General features: G+C 44.4%; 1 protein-coding gene across 1 annotated transcript in view; it reads left to right on the top strand.

Annotated features, from left to right (window-relative positions):
• The first annotated feature begins 14308 nt into the window (after positions 1–14308).
• The window catches only part of LOC134851187 (uncharacterized), a 61004-nt gene continuing 60036 nt past the window's right edge, over positions 14309–15276 (top strand). Inside the window, exon 1 of the mRNA XM_063867158.1 lies at positions 14309–14364. Coding sequence (XP_063723228.1) covers positions 14351–14364 — 14 coding nt within the window. The 5' untranslated portion in view covers positions 14309–14350. The remainder of the gene's footprint in view (positions 14365–15276) is intronic.

Below are 15276 nucleotides of genomic sequence, written 5' to 3'. Positions count from 1 at the left end.
CAGGAAGTTGGCAGGAGCGAAAAACGCTTGAAAAAAAGAACGGACGAGCATATGGCGAAGAACTTGTCGCGAATGACCAGAGAGGCGGAACAGCGAGAGTTACGCTTAAGAGACGACATGGAGAGGATAAGAATTCAGCAAGAGCAGTCTCTTGGGACTCTTGACACAAAGATAGACGCCATGATGGAGCGGCGAACTTAGGCTATCATGGATAGGTTGGACGGGCTACTAAGCAGCAAGAGTGGACCAAAAGAAGGAGAACCGAACTCGGGAGGTCCCAGCAGGGAACCGAGGGTGAACTTCAATGAACATCAGAAGAGGAAGACGTATGGATCCACTAGAGGCAGGGGCAGTTCATCAAGCTATGCCACAAGGGGTAATGGAGCATGGGGCCCGAACAGTAGAGCAAGTTCAACGGGGAACAGACAGATCTCTAACGAACGACCAACGCAAGGCACACATGCGACTGGGAGAAGTGATTCCGGCAACAGGGGGCATGCAAGCCCGAGGAGGAGTCATGTGGGCCAAGCGGGAAACACTCACGGTGATTCGGTTTGCAGGGATGCACCGCGCACAGAGCCTTCGACGAGGTGTGAGGACACTCAAGCAGGACACTCAAGGGATGCTACGGCAATGGCCACAGCATTTGAACCCCTAAACAGGTCTTTGGAGACATTCCTGACAAGGTTATCAAGAACCAATGAACGCAGTGAGAAGTCCAGAAGAGACTTTAAGAAACCAAGATGCTACAAAGACGAATCTGATGGCTGTATTGATACCTGGATAGAGGTAATGAAGCTGCATTTCGAGGAAGAGGACTTGTCGGAGAGAAAGGAATGCAGCGCGCTCACCAGCAACTTAGAAGGGACAGCCCTGAACTGTGTCATGGCCAAGAAGCAATATCAACGTGACACTGCAGAGAAAATCTTCGAAATCTTGTTAAACCGTTTTGGATCAGGGGTGCAGGGGCACCAGGCGATGATGCGCTTCGAGAAACGGAGGCAACGAGAAGATGAAACGATAGACAAGTTTCTCGATGATTTGGAAATGCTGAGAAGACGCAGCCAACCGGATGAGTCAAACCGAAGGATGAACCTGGCCGTAGCCTCGAAATTTATCGATGGTGTGAAGAGTGATGAACTTCGTACGATGCTAGCAACGCATTACACACCACTATCAACCAATGCGCCAACACCGGAGGAGTTGAGGCTCAAATCAAAGGAGTATCTTTTGTTGAAACCTCCTTCGAGATCTGGATATTACAAGAACAATTATGGCAATTTTAACAACGGACCAGCAAACCAAGGGAACGATTGGTACAAACCGAGGGATTATATGGACAAGAGACGCTCTTCTGCTAATTGCAGTTCAACGGACCATCATGTGTCAGCATGCCCAGCTTACAAACAAGGCATGAAAGCAATAGGCTTTAGCCTCGAGGACGAAGATGCGTCAGAGTTAGACCACGAGGATTTCATGAGAGGAGTAATTGCGAAATTCGGCCCGAGGTGTTTCTTTTGCAACTTGGAAGGTCATTTTAAATCAGATTGTCCGCAATTCTGGGATGCAGTGGCAGACATAAAGCATACAAGACATGAAGAAGCTTTGTCAGGAGTGAAAGCCAGCAAGGCTCGACTTTTGAGTGAAGCAGAGGCACGCAGAAAGGATAAACCTCAAGAGCTGGCGGCAAAGAAAATGCAAGCGGTAATAGAGGAGACACGTGAGCCGGAACCAGCAACTGCGGCTCACGACTTCAAGGTCGATTATAAGGCAGCCGCGAGGGATGCTCTAAATGGAGTGCAGCAGGAACTAGTGACGAAAGAGATCGAACAAAAAGTGAAACTTGAACTGGAGAATGAAAAACTTCAGGAGCAACTGAATACCTTCGAAGCAACGGAGTTCGAGGAAACTAAAGCACCAAGCAGTTTGAGCATGAAGCTTAATGTGATCTCCGGTCAGAGGTTCGGCATGGTGCCGCAAGGAACCAAGATACAGTCGATAATCTCAGTGGCTGGAAATCAGGTGATCAGAAATCTGAGTGAACCATCCGAGTTCACTTTGATGCATTTGGACACATATGCAGATTATCTGAGGCAGGTGGAGCCACGCACCGAGTCGAGAGCTGTGTGAGCACTACTAACGACGGGTGGCCCTCGCATGAAGAAACTTCATGGACGCTACCTAGAGGTCTATGGGCCGTATCAAGTAATGCTGAATGTGGATGGAATCAGTATTTACACCAGGACTTATGTAACAACAGATGATGACCAAATGGGGCAGATCTATTTGGGAGAAAAGGAACTCAAAGTCCGCAGGATAGGCCATGACGCCATGATGGAACAAGACGCAGTACACATTGGGTATGAAGCAGATGTGACCGCACATCTGCTCGACACCAACGGAACAAAAATCGGAGTCACAGGGCTTCTGGACACAGGAGCGGTAGTGAGTGTGATGCCGATAAAAACTTGGGAAAGAATGGGCTTCACGCGGGAAGATCTAATTCCAACGAATCTCCGACTGGCCGCCGCCAATCGAGGAGCTATCTACGTGGCCGGAAGAACACCAATAACGGTCCTCCACATGGGAGGACGGGATTTTGGATGAGCTTCCTGGTGGTAGAGAATCTGGACGACGCCGACCAATTCATCTTGGGCAGAGATTTTGTCAGGAATTTTGACGTGATGATTGACTTGAACAACAGTCTGATACGGATTAGAAACCCGGACCGGAAGTATGTTAAGAGACCAGTTAATAGGATAATAACAGACGAAAACAAGGTACCAATTTTTTTGGATAGAAAAGTAAAATTACAACCAGGACAAGCTGTGGTAGCAATTTTTAGAATGAGAAACTTGAATTCGTTAAGTGATAGTAAACAGGTTTGCTTAGTACCGAATCCAAATAGTCAGAGTTCGGTGATTTTAGGCCGGAGCTTCTCGGTAACGCGAAACGGACTGTGTGTCAGTGTGTTGTTGAACACACTGGACACCACGGTTTCAATCCAGCGTGGAAAGAAGCTTGGCTACGCTTTGCCGATGAGGACCGACTATGAGGAGACACAAAACTTGAAGCAATATAGTGTGAAAGATTGTCCTTATCACGCCAATAAAGAAAAAATTTTGAAGAGGATTAATGAATTAAAATCTATTCATAAATTGTTTTCAATGAAATCCGAAACGGACGACGGCTTATCAAGCTGCTCGAATTTTCCGGAACGCCCCTCGTCATATGAACTAGAATCTGACAAACCGGTTTTGCCAGAGATAGAACATTTAAAAGGGAAAATAGGTGAGGGATATTTCAAAAAATTACGGACCTCCTAAATCGGAACGCAGATGTATTTTCAAAACATAAGGCGGATATCGGTTGCTGTAATTTCGTCGAACACGAAATCGAACTAGAAGAAGGCGCCGTTCCCCATAGGGAAGGCGCAAGACGAATGACGCCTCACAAATCGGAAGCGTGCCGAACGGAAATAGAAATGTTGCTTGAATAAGACATGATAGAACCCTCGAAATCGCCATGGGCTTGCGGAGTAGTAATGGCGAAAAAGAAAGGGGGGCAGCTTAGATTTTGTTGCGACTTTCGTTACTTGAACGCGGTAACGATAAAAGATGCGTACCCGATACCGCGAATAGACGAGAGCCTATCTAAGCTTGGTGATGCCAAGTTCTTCACCACATTGGACTTAGGTTCTGCCTTCTGGCAGGTCCCTCTGCGAAAGAAGGACAGAGAGAAGACCGGATTCGCGTGCGAGTTGGGATTGTACCAGTGGAAGAGGATGCCCTTCGGCTTGTGCAATGCAACGGCCACTTTTCAAAGACTGATGGCTCAGGCCAAGAAGTACGGGAGTGACCAAGAAGTACGGGAACCTCGTGATGTGTTACGTGGATGACGTAGTCATAGCGACACCGACCCTGGAAGACCACATTGATAGGCTCGATGAGGTCTTTGGATGCATGAAAAGAGCATGATTAAAGTGCAAACCATCGAAATGTGAAATCCTTAGGGACTCGATTAAGTACCTAGGAAGAATGGTGGATAGGCATGGTGTGAGGCCGGACCCGGAAGCAGTGGAAGCAGTGTTGACATGGAAAGCCCCAGAACGGACACACAGCTCCTGAGCTTCCTAGGGTTTGCCAATTACTACCGAGAATTCATAAAAGGATATGCGGACAAGGTGTACCCGATGCAGAAGCTGATGCGCAACAAAGGGAAAAAGTTCGAATGGAACGATGAGGCACAGGTTGCTTTCGAGAACATAAAGCGGGAACTGTGCGAAGCGCCAGTGCTGGGCATGCCTACAGAAAAGGGCATGTATGTTCTCGACACAGACGCATCGGTGGTGGCCATCTCAGGAATCTTGCATCAAGAGCAAGAATGGAACGGAAGAACAGTTCTCCGTCCCATTGCATACGGCAGCAAAGTCTTGAGTGACACAGAGATGAAATATGGCGCACCAAAAGCAGAAATGTTTGCAGTAGTCACCTTCGTGGAGAAGTACCGAGCATACTTGGGGAGCGCTCCCTTCAAGTTACGCGTGGACAACAGAGCGTTATCCTGGTTGAAGACCTACTCGATGGATCAGAGTTATATTGGTAGATGGATAGTAAGATTGGATGGCTACCATATGATAATCGAACATAGGATGCGTGATAAACACCAGAATGCTGACAGCCTCAGCAAGAAAACTGAGTTCTATGAGAGATTGGAGCAGAAGCAGGCCAATCAGGCGGAAATAAAGGAGGGATTCTCGTTTCTGGACAAAGAAACTTATGAAGCGCTTCCCTTAACGAGATGGTTGGATAAGTCTGGACATCCAATTTCAGGGCACCCTGAGTTACCTGTAGAGAAAGCAGCCGAGATAAAGATCCTATCCAAGGAGGACCCGGTCCCCTTGGATCTATTGCTGCGCTCGAACCTGGTCCAGCAAGAACTCTCTCGCATGAATATAAACAGCCTCTCATTATTGGATAAAACGGTGCAAGTCACACCACAAGTGATGCGGATGCTGGGTGGATTGTTAGAAAGAGAAGTGACCAGAGATGACCCCGAGTGGACAGCTGCAGTGGCATCGCTAACAGTCAGTGAGAAAATGAAGATCATGCCGTCCAGACGACAGCACGAAGAGAATGAGAGGGATTGTAGGACAATAGTTCAGCAACTAGTATCCTCAATACCCCAAGAGATTTTAACCAGTACTTCTTACGGACAGAAAGAACAGGGAAGCAGCAAGCGAAAGAAAACCGTCACCTTCGTGGACCAGGATAAGGAAGGTAAAAAAGGTAGAACAAAATCGGCTGCAAGACTATTTGTCCGGGGAGACGAATGATGAAAAGAACCAGCGATCACAAGATCAACACCCGGGACAAGAAAATTTGTCCGGGGAGTCTGAGATAGACAAGAAAATTCCTGATGAGAAACAGGACCTAGAGAACAAGATTTTGTCAGGGGAGTTCAGATGGATGCGAAGAAGGCACAGACATGATCTGGAGGAGCGTGCAGTCTCCAGCACAACCTCTTCGACGGATGATGATTCCCGAAACTCAGGAATGGACACCTATTCAGACAGGAACTCGAGTTTGGGATCAGAACTGTCAGAACTAGCGATACACATGCTACTAGTGGAAACTCGGGCAAGGGACCTGGACAGAGAGGTGTATCAGGATCCTGACAGCGATCGCTACCTTATACCAAGCGAAAGAGTCTTTGACAACGCAGCGGATGACTTAGAAACGATAGCGGTATCGAAACGTTCGATAAGCCTGTTGCCGCAGAAAGAGGTAGTCAGGACTGATCTTCAGCCGTTTGAACAAGAAACACAACCGTTGGCGAAGATTTGGTGCGTTAAGATGGAAGAAGACACACATCAGCCCAATGAGCTGAATAGTCAGATGAGGGTCATGAAGACATACTTGAAGGCGAGATACAGACTCTCGGACCTTCTAAGAGCGCAGAGAAATGATCGCATGACAAGCAACCTGAAAAGGTGGATCGAGAATGGTTCTCCGGATAAAGGGGACCTCGAGGAAGATAGTTATCGCATCCTGAGACAATACTTCATGCAGAAGGAAGGGAGGTTATATTTGAACAAGGACGGGATCGTGGCTTGCAAAAGAAGAGAGGAAGACAGAGTCCTATACAAGTATAACGCGATAGTGTTACCGCAACTCTATCAGACAGAACTATTATTCAGGTCACATGATCAGATGGGCCATCAGGGATCGACAAAGTATATCAGAGGATCCTGAAGCGCTTTGAGTGGCCTGGGATGAAAAAGGCATGCGAGAAATGGGTACCAGCATGTCTGTCATACCAGCAGGTCAAGGATCCAAGGAAGTTTCGATTTCCTTTACAATCGATAGAGTCGTCTGAATTCAACGAGGTGGTGCAGATAGATCACCAAAAGATATGCATGACAGACAATGGTTATAATCAGATGCTGGTCATGATAGATCATTTCACGAAGTATGCAGAGGCCGTGCCCTGCATAACTGCCTCGGCGGAAGAGACATGCGACCACCTGATCAATACGTGGATAGCAAGACATGGTTGTCCGATGACGTTTCAATCGGATAATGGAACAGGTTTCGTAGGAGAGCTTACGAAAGAGCTTATGAGACGCTCACAAGTTGCTCAGGCTCACTCCACGACATACCACCCTCAGACGAATGGCTTAGTGGAAAGACAGAACAGGAGGTTAGTGTCGATGCTGAGAGTATATTGTTCCAGGTACATGACTGATTGGGACAGATACCTTCCACAGGTGATGGGAGCATATAATAGCACGCAACACTCCACCACTGGAGTCAGTCCACACATGATGCTAACTGGACACGAAAAATCTTTACCATTAACCTTCTTCTACCCAGAATATGAGGGAAAGAAAACGTCCCCACATGTCTACGTGAGGGATGTGATCATACGCCAACAGGAGTTGAACGATTTGTGTAGACGAAATACTCAGCAGGCACAGGCAAGGCAGAAGAAAAGATTCGACAAGAAAGCAGCTGGTGCAAAGGCTTACTCGGTGGGAGACTACGTATGGGTATTCCAGAACGTTATACCACCGAAAGGGACAAAAAAGATCCTGAAAAAATGGAGGGGACCCTTCATGATTACAGAGGTGCATCAGGAGGGACGCTTTTATAGACTGATTACTGGCCGGGCCGCCCACTACGAGAACATCAAGCCACACAATCCATCGACAGAAGACTGGTGTATACCTGCAGACATGGAAGAAGGGGATTATCTGATGATGGATCCTGCTTGTGAGGTCAATGAAAAAGGCACCAGGGAGAAGAACGATGGAAACGAAGTCGTAGAGGAAGGTACGGATACACCGCTGGACCTGGATCCAAACGAACAGATCGAAGCGGACGATGAAACCTTACCCTACGCAGAGGAAGATTGGCAGGATCCCGAACAGATAGAGGTTCCCAAGAACTTGGAACCGGATCTTCCGTTCATCATACAGACTCGTCAGAAGGACGGGATGAGACCAAGAAAGAAATACAATCCTTACGGTGACGACTTTGTAGTGGATAGGATAGATCTAAAGAAGATAGTGGAGGAAGTAGTGGGTCTAGAGGAAATAACTGTGTCACAAGACATTGACATAGTCGATGATCACGACGATGAGTGGGTTGACGACTGGTCGAAACCCGAGGTAGAATTCGACGACGAGCAACAGCAGTCATATGAACAAGACTTGACGAACCTGCGTATCTTGGAGTGGCTGAATGAAACGACCTCGGATCCAGAGGAGACCAGCATCACGATTCAAGACGTGGATCGTGGAAGCATGAAATACCTCAAGACCGAACGAGAGGATCCTTCCTGGGCTGCCCAGGAAGGACGACTACTCATCCCAGCTTCTAACCTTGGCTTGATACCCGGTATGCGATCGACGGGGACGTCGATGGATATTTTTATCCGGGGAGTGGGGGTAGGACTTACCCACACTGAAAACTTGATAATAAAAAAATTGAGAATAGCGAGAGAAACAGGAGACTTAGAAGCAGAAACAGGCGAAGAGCCTAAAAAACCTGACAAAGGCAGGGTAGTTGAGTCATATTTTAACTTACCAAATGAATATTCAAGTAACATAATACTAACAGACAGTGATTTCATACTCACAAACAGAACATGTGCGATAGCAATCACAGCAGACATGAGTTTTAGGACAGCGTTAGCGGCAGATTTTAAGAGAGAATACAAAAACGTGGAATTCCTTTGGAAGCAAAGACCAGGGATAGGGGGCGTGGCAGCCTTACCTCCGGCGGCGTCGCAGATACCGGGAAAATACTTGTGCTTCTTGGTAACGAGGGCGACGGAGAAGCAGCACGTGGACCCAGAGAACCTAGTCTTGTCTTTGACGAGGCTGAGGGACTTCCTTGTCGAAATGGACGTGAAGGAGCTCTCGCTTCCAGTGTACGATCCAAACAGAGGAAGACTGCATCCTCGGGAATTGTACGCGCTTGTACACGTGATATTCTCTGATACGAACATACAAGTATATCTACATAAGAAATATTACTTAAGTATAGGCTGAGTGATGTGCGAGAGAGTGTTAGGCCAAAGACTAAGTTGTATGTAAAATGTGATATGTGTGTTATGTTATGTTATGTTATGTGTTAGATTATTAAGATCATGGGTAATTAGGGTTTAGTGACCATGAACAACTAAATGACGATCTTGGGAATAGATCAAAAGTTTGGACTGTCCAATCTTAGGTCGAATTCCAAAATTTTAGAAACCAATTGGTTTTAATAAATTTTAGGATAAATATCTTTTTATCTGAACTGTTTTTAAACAAATTTTAACGATATATGTTAAAGTGAAACAGACAAGTGTGATATTTGTGACTTCTTTTCTAGATCCTGATTGATCATTTAATAACTCACTTGAGTCAAATATCGAATCGAATCAAATCAAACTTGAAAGAATAGAATGGACAACTTCAACTTGGATGAATTAAAGAACCAGGAAAGGGACGATGCGATCAAAAATGGTGATTGATAAAATCAATGCGATGAAAATGAAGTTAGGCAGCAGAGTGATGCCGAGGAGAGTTGGAAAGACGAAGGTGGATTCAGAAATATCGATGAAAGCTGGTAACTCAGCGAAAAGGAAACGAGTTGAGGAGGTCATGGATTTGGGGCAAGGTGACTATCAATTGCCTGGCACAGATAGAATATTAACTGATATAGCGATGTGCCACCCATTCTCATGGCGGGGATAAAGTCAACCGGTTATAAATCCAAAAGGAGTGACCGCACTCTGACTGGAGCAACCTTAGAAATGGAAATACTCAAACAATGTGGAGAGAGCAAAATGAAAGACTTCAAGCCATCTCCCATGAATCATGGAAAGGGAAGTGTCGCAGGACAACTAACACCAGTGGAATACAACCGACTGACAGTGTCGGAGACTGTGTCGATAGATGAACCCACCGGTGGATACATGGAGATTTCGGAATACCGAAACTCGGCTAGAGGGTATGTAATGGCCCTGGAAGACGAAAAAGCCATGGAGGGTTATCTAGAAACGATGTTGCAAGGCACCACCCTCAAGCAGAAGGCGTACGGGACTTTGGCGTCGTCTGACATTCAGGCAGAATCGATCGAGCAGTTGGTGAGCCTTCCATGGAAAGCAGTAGTGTTGAGGTATTTCGAAGAGGAAATGAGGACTATGCCAAGGATACATGCTCTCGTGGCAGTACCTTACGTAGGAACAGAGTTACAACTCAGGTTCGCCTGGTGTATGATGGGACTGACTCGCGAAGAATATGACTCAGAAGAAAGGAAGAGATCAAAAGAGGAAAAGGTTTTCCTTATGACGAATCTGAGGGATCTGATAGTCCAGGAGGGAGCAGCAGTAGCGTGTGCGAAGCGGAGAGACGCTCTCTGTTTCATTCGATTCCTGATAGAGCAGATTTCAGTATCTGCATTAAACACTTGTGTTAAAATTTTGAGGGAAGGCGATGAGCGAACGAAAGCCTTATTCTTGCTAGCACTGCTGGATATGCAGCAAAGTAAACCGATGAGGGTGAACATGAAAGAACCTGAGGAGTTAGAACCCATGAAAAAGATAGACGAAATCAGGAGATTCTCAAACAAGGAGCTGAGACTCACTAAAGAATCTATGGGAGCATTGCCGAAATCCAGTGAATACTGTGGACCGATCAAGAAGAAGTCGTATGGCTACGTATCCGGGATCATAGGGATCGCGTACAATCCTTTCCTGAGTGAAGACATACGCGATTGCTTCTTCGATTATGAGCAGGCGGTGTTGCTAAGATTCTGGACGTCCAGAATTGTAACGATTACGAGCGTTAACAATCCACAGGCCAAATTGGGACTGGTCTTGGAAGAAGAGGTGACTGCACCTTCAGTACCAAAATCCGATAAAAGAGTGGAGTTTGGGTTGGGATTCTCAGATGAATTACTGAGAACGAGCTTGATGACAGTGTGGGAATTGATGAGGCCATCATGATGTCCTAGTCCCAACGCTGACTCTATATTACCGGCGACACAAGACGTACAGAGGGAACTGAATGCAGACTGTAACCTGCGTGACCTCAACATCATATATAATGTGATGATAACAGCCTCTAAGAGCAACGGAGAAGATAAAGTGGAGTTGCCTGGCTGGGGACCAGAAGACTGGGTCAAACCTGGTAGCTGTCTGGCGGAAGTCTGTGGACTGGAGGGTCACGTTTGAGGAGGTTTGGACTGTGTGAAGACCCTGGAGAAACAACACAAGCAATTGACGGTATTGTTTGGAAATGTAGTGATGAAAGCTAGAACAGAAACGGAACTGATAGCAGATTGCCATGGAGGAACCGATGTGAATCTAGTGACTGCACTAGGATTCTACAGCATGTTTGGTTCTTTAGAGTCACTATTGAATCTAGAACAGAATCATGAGATGGTCACAGCCATCAGTGTAGAAGTATTCCCAGGAGTTCTACAGACTGAACAGAAATACATAGGGAAATGGAGGGAAGCAATCGAGACAGAAATGAACATCACACACAGCGAGACTTATTGTAGACCATCAGGAGCACGATATTTGGTGGGTTCAACGTTGGCTCCAATGTGCAAGAGCAGATACCCTGTACATTTCGTGGCTGTGGACGTGAAGAGTACAAGAACGATCGTGGATCAAGCCTTCTCAGTGCCAAAGTGTGTGAGATTTGCGAGAATGTCTGAAAAGTCTTACGAGTTACTATGTAAGATGTTCTCAGCAGTTCCAGAGAGAACCAAAGAAGAATTGGAGTCAATACTAGGAAAGAAGTTCATAGGATATGTGAGTGGGAACTTCAGTGACTTTGAGAGACAGAAACAGAGAGGATCAACTGTCACAGATTACAATGCAGTAGATGAGAATGATGAAGTCCACCGAGTGATGATGGAAGTGGAACCATTGCTGGAAGCTTCGGGAAAACGTAATTGGAGGAGCATCATGTTGACGCATGACGAGTTTCCTTGCCACTGCTTGCTGCAGACCTGGTGGTATCCCAAGCGTAGTAATCTGATGTTGATCTGGGACTCTGGAGAGCTGCTCTCCATGGGTTTACCAGATTCATCACAGCCCGTAACGATAGTGATAGTGGGAGTTATGATGGCAATACGATGGCTGGAAGCTCATGTGAGAGAAAATAACAGACAGGAGGCACCGACGAGAGAACAGTTGCGGAAATTAGATTGTCTAAAAGATTTAGATCTTTTTGAGACAATGTGCAAAGTTCTAAACATTCCGATGGAAGTGAAGAAGATATGGGCAAGAAAACGATTGATGCCATGGTTCAAAACTAACATGACTGCATGGTTGTACGAGTATGCGAAAAAGCATATGTCGAAGCACGGCAGGGTGTACAGTGAATATCAGCTGGACATTGGAGCAGGAGCTTTCAAGCGAGCTCTCGTGACTCATCGGAATGCAGTGACCACCGCTGTGAAAAGAATTTCCAGGACGAGTGAACGTAGTGGAAAGGAGAAGGCAGAGATGCTGAAAGAAGATTTGGAGAGAAACGTGACGTTGTGTCTCCACAACAGCTTCTGCAGAAACAGAGAATCTAACGTGGATCCCCTACCTTGTTGTAAACAGAGGGTGGAAGAGCAGAAGTAATGGAGGACGGCTTCCAGCAGCGTCAGGATAGCTGACGACGTGTTACAAGATACGGAAACTGAGAGTGCAGAGTCAGTATCACAGGAGGAAGAAATGGAACATTGACGGATGACCGAAAGAAGAGATGGAATTAGAAGAATTTAGAAGTTTTAGAACTTCTAAACGACAAAAAAGAAGAAAACAAAGGAGTGATGAAGAAAAGTTGAAACTCAGAATTGTTTTATGTGTGTCAAAAACTCAAGTGAGAAACCAAGCAACCAAGTTGTAATTGAAAACTGAAACATTAAGTTGAGTTTTGAAATTGTTGCATTTATAAATTTGCATTTTGATTTTGAGTTGAAGTGGCTTTAGAGACACTCACTTACTATTTATTTAGAAAGGCTTAAGTGAAGGAGTATATTTAAATATTCCAGCCTGCATGACTGTTTTTAATCAGCTAGGAGAACTGATCACTTTGTGGTGACATGGAAGGCTTGAGTAATCTCTCGAAGAGGGAGATTGTTTCATTGTTCTTTCTAACCACAGAGTTTCTTAGTTTTAGTATTCAGGACAATAACAAGCAAGATTTCCGAAGGGAAAAGCGTAGTAGGATAATTTTAGCTTGTTGGTTGGCAGGACTGTCCTGCAAGCCAACACTTTTTAAATCTAAGAGAAAAGTTTTAATCGGGACATTGACATTGGAAGTCAGAAAATATGTTTTATCTTAAGTCATATCCTCGATGTGCAGATTAATGAGAGAATTTGAAGGCTATAGTGATGTAGTATGATGCCATTTATATTCTGCAGTGAGTCGATGTGACGTGGATAAAAGTAATTTCTTGCATTTTGTAAATTCTGTTCGATGACACTGTAACCATTTTACGAACATTGCGTGATTCAATGAGGACATTGACCGGACTGTCCGGGGAGTATGTGACATTCGAACAGAATGTGAAAAATGCAATCTCTGCAGAATTCGAATTTTTAGCAGCGAGCCTTCCGGATTGGTGATTATTAAGAACTAAGAACGTTATTGGAACGATTGGCCAAACGGTGAGGGCTGGAATATTCTGGTATTTTAAAATTTCAAAAATTCGAATTATGACGTCATATTTCTGAGAAACGTCAGAAACGGCCATTTTGGCTAAAACAAAAAAGAAAAAGAGAACAACATTAGCTGCGCTAACAACAACTACGGAATTGAGATTGGAAAACGACAACGAGTTACAGAGTAACAGAGAACACTCCGAGTTGCAACTATTGTGCTGCTACAATAGTTGCAAGGCCGTTGCGAACAACGGTGAAGGGTGAAAGACGGCCTTCCGGATTAAGAGGAAATCAGGATTAACGAGCTTGATCCAGCGGATTCATCAATCCGGAAGGGTAAAGGAACTGAAACTTTTATCCTGTTACATAAACTTTTAGCTTCCTGTCATGTCCTGACTTGAATTTAATTGATATCTAGATTCATTTTGATAAGGATGAGAAGCTAGGAGTTGGGGGAAAGGGTTGATCCATCTTCGATGGAGATGATGATTTTTATCTACTGAACAAAAACAATAGTAATATAATAAGTAGTAGCCCTGTTTTTAGGAGTGACCTCGTGGTCTGGGGATACTGAGACCCAGCCATGAGCTCACTATTTCTGCATGTAATCTAGTTAATTTGAGTGTTTTGACCGAAGCCGAAAGTAGTAACGTTTTGTCGACCCGATGTTAGAAAGACCACCGAAAAGTACTGGCTTGGTAGAGACGGTGAAAAGCATGCAAGGCTCTGTTTAGACGTTAGCCAGTCGTCTTAAGACTTAGTTTTGTCTTCCGTTGATATGTATCTTCCGGGCGAATGTTATAAAAATAACTATCAACGAACTTTTTTATTTGTAACACTTGTATATTATATTTTCTCTTGTGTGGAGTTGCATGCTCTTATTGAAGAAGCGTTAATTGTTAGGACATCAACACTTGTTATCTTCTTTTTTCATTATCACTTCCATATTTAGAAAATTCGAAGGATTTTGACTGGAAAACGTGATGAAGGGACTCCTGACTGTAACCTCGGTTACTATGATACTTTTGACCTTCTGATTTTTAAAGAAAAAACAAGAAAAAAAAATCGCTGAAATAATGAATGATTAAGCCTTTTTCTTCTTCGCCTTCTTTACCTCCACCTTGTGAAGATAGTATTTGTGTTCTAGATTGGAATGATTCCCTATTCTCATTGAGTGTGAGAAAGTATGAAGAATGATAGGTAATATGGTAGCTTATTTGATTGAAAAGAGTGCACTGAACAGAGTCAGCTCAGAGCACAACGTATCCAAGAGCAGAACGACGGCAGTAAAGTTTTGATATCGAGTACAAAACTCACTAAAGCAAGGCTCACTTTGTCATTAAGCATGACTGTTTTCTTTAAGCTCTGTATTCGAATGTTTGCTTTACCTTTGCGATAAGCACGGGTATTGTAATCGGGTACTAGACTTTTTCGCGTAAATTACTTGTTCACAGAATGGTCAAAATTAGAAATGGTAAATTAAATTCCAGCTCATGATAATTTCAAATTTCTTTGCGTCTCCGGTACACTTGGTTTCTGGAGGTAACGAGTGCGCATAGGACGGCAAAGTTCCTGGTTTTGAATCTGACATGACCTGTTTTTTTGTTCAATTGGTAAATAGTCCATTTCAAAAAAAAAATCGCCGGCCCATTATTATCGGCTTATGTTTTGTCGGCTTAGTTGCCATATTGTAGATTTTTTATTTTGGCTGTTTTACATTAAAGTTGCTTTTAGTGTTCTGATTTAACTCTGCTGTGTGTAGTTTTAGTGACCTTGAACTCGTATATTTTCTTCTTTTTTTTTTTTGCTGAAACACTTTATTCTACCCAAATGATTTCGGCCTATTTTTGTTTGGCTTAGTGGCATAATTACGAGTAGTTTCAACGGAAACAGCTTTTATGCTCACCTCTGGATCGCACACAACGCTTAAAACTAATACAAATTAATAGGTCAAGTTTTTCATTACATTAAATTATTTCTGTTTTTGTTTTTTTTTTCCTGTTTTCGACTCTCTCGATAGACTTCGGCCTATATTATATCGATAATTGGCCTCATTTTGCGTGTTTCTACGAGCGAAAAATTTTTTTTGTGTGCGAGGCTGTGTTGAGGTTG

Source organism: Symsagittifera roscoffensis, chromosome 7 (genome assembly GCF_963678635.1).
Source record: "Symsagittifera roscoffensis chromosome 7, txSymRosc1.1, whole genome shotgun sequence".
NCBI classification, from domain to species: Eukaryota; Metazoa; Xenacoelomorpha; order Acoela; family Convolutidae; genus Symsagittifera; species Symsagittifera roscoffensis.
Note: the sequence above shows the minus strand (reverse complement) of the source record. Positions and strands in the feature narration are given on the sequence as shown.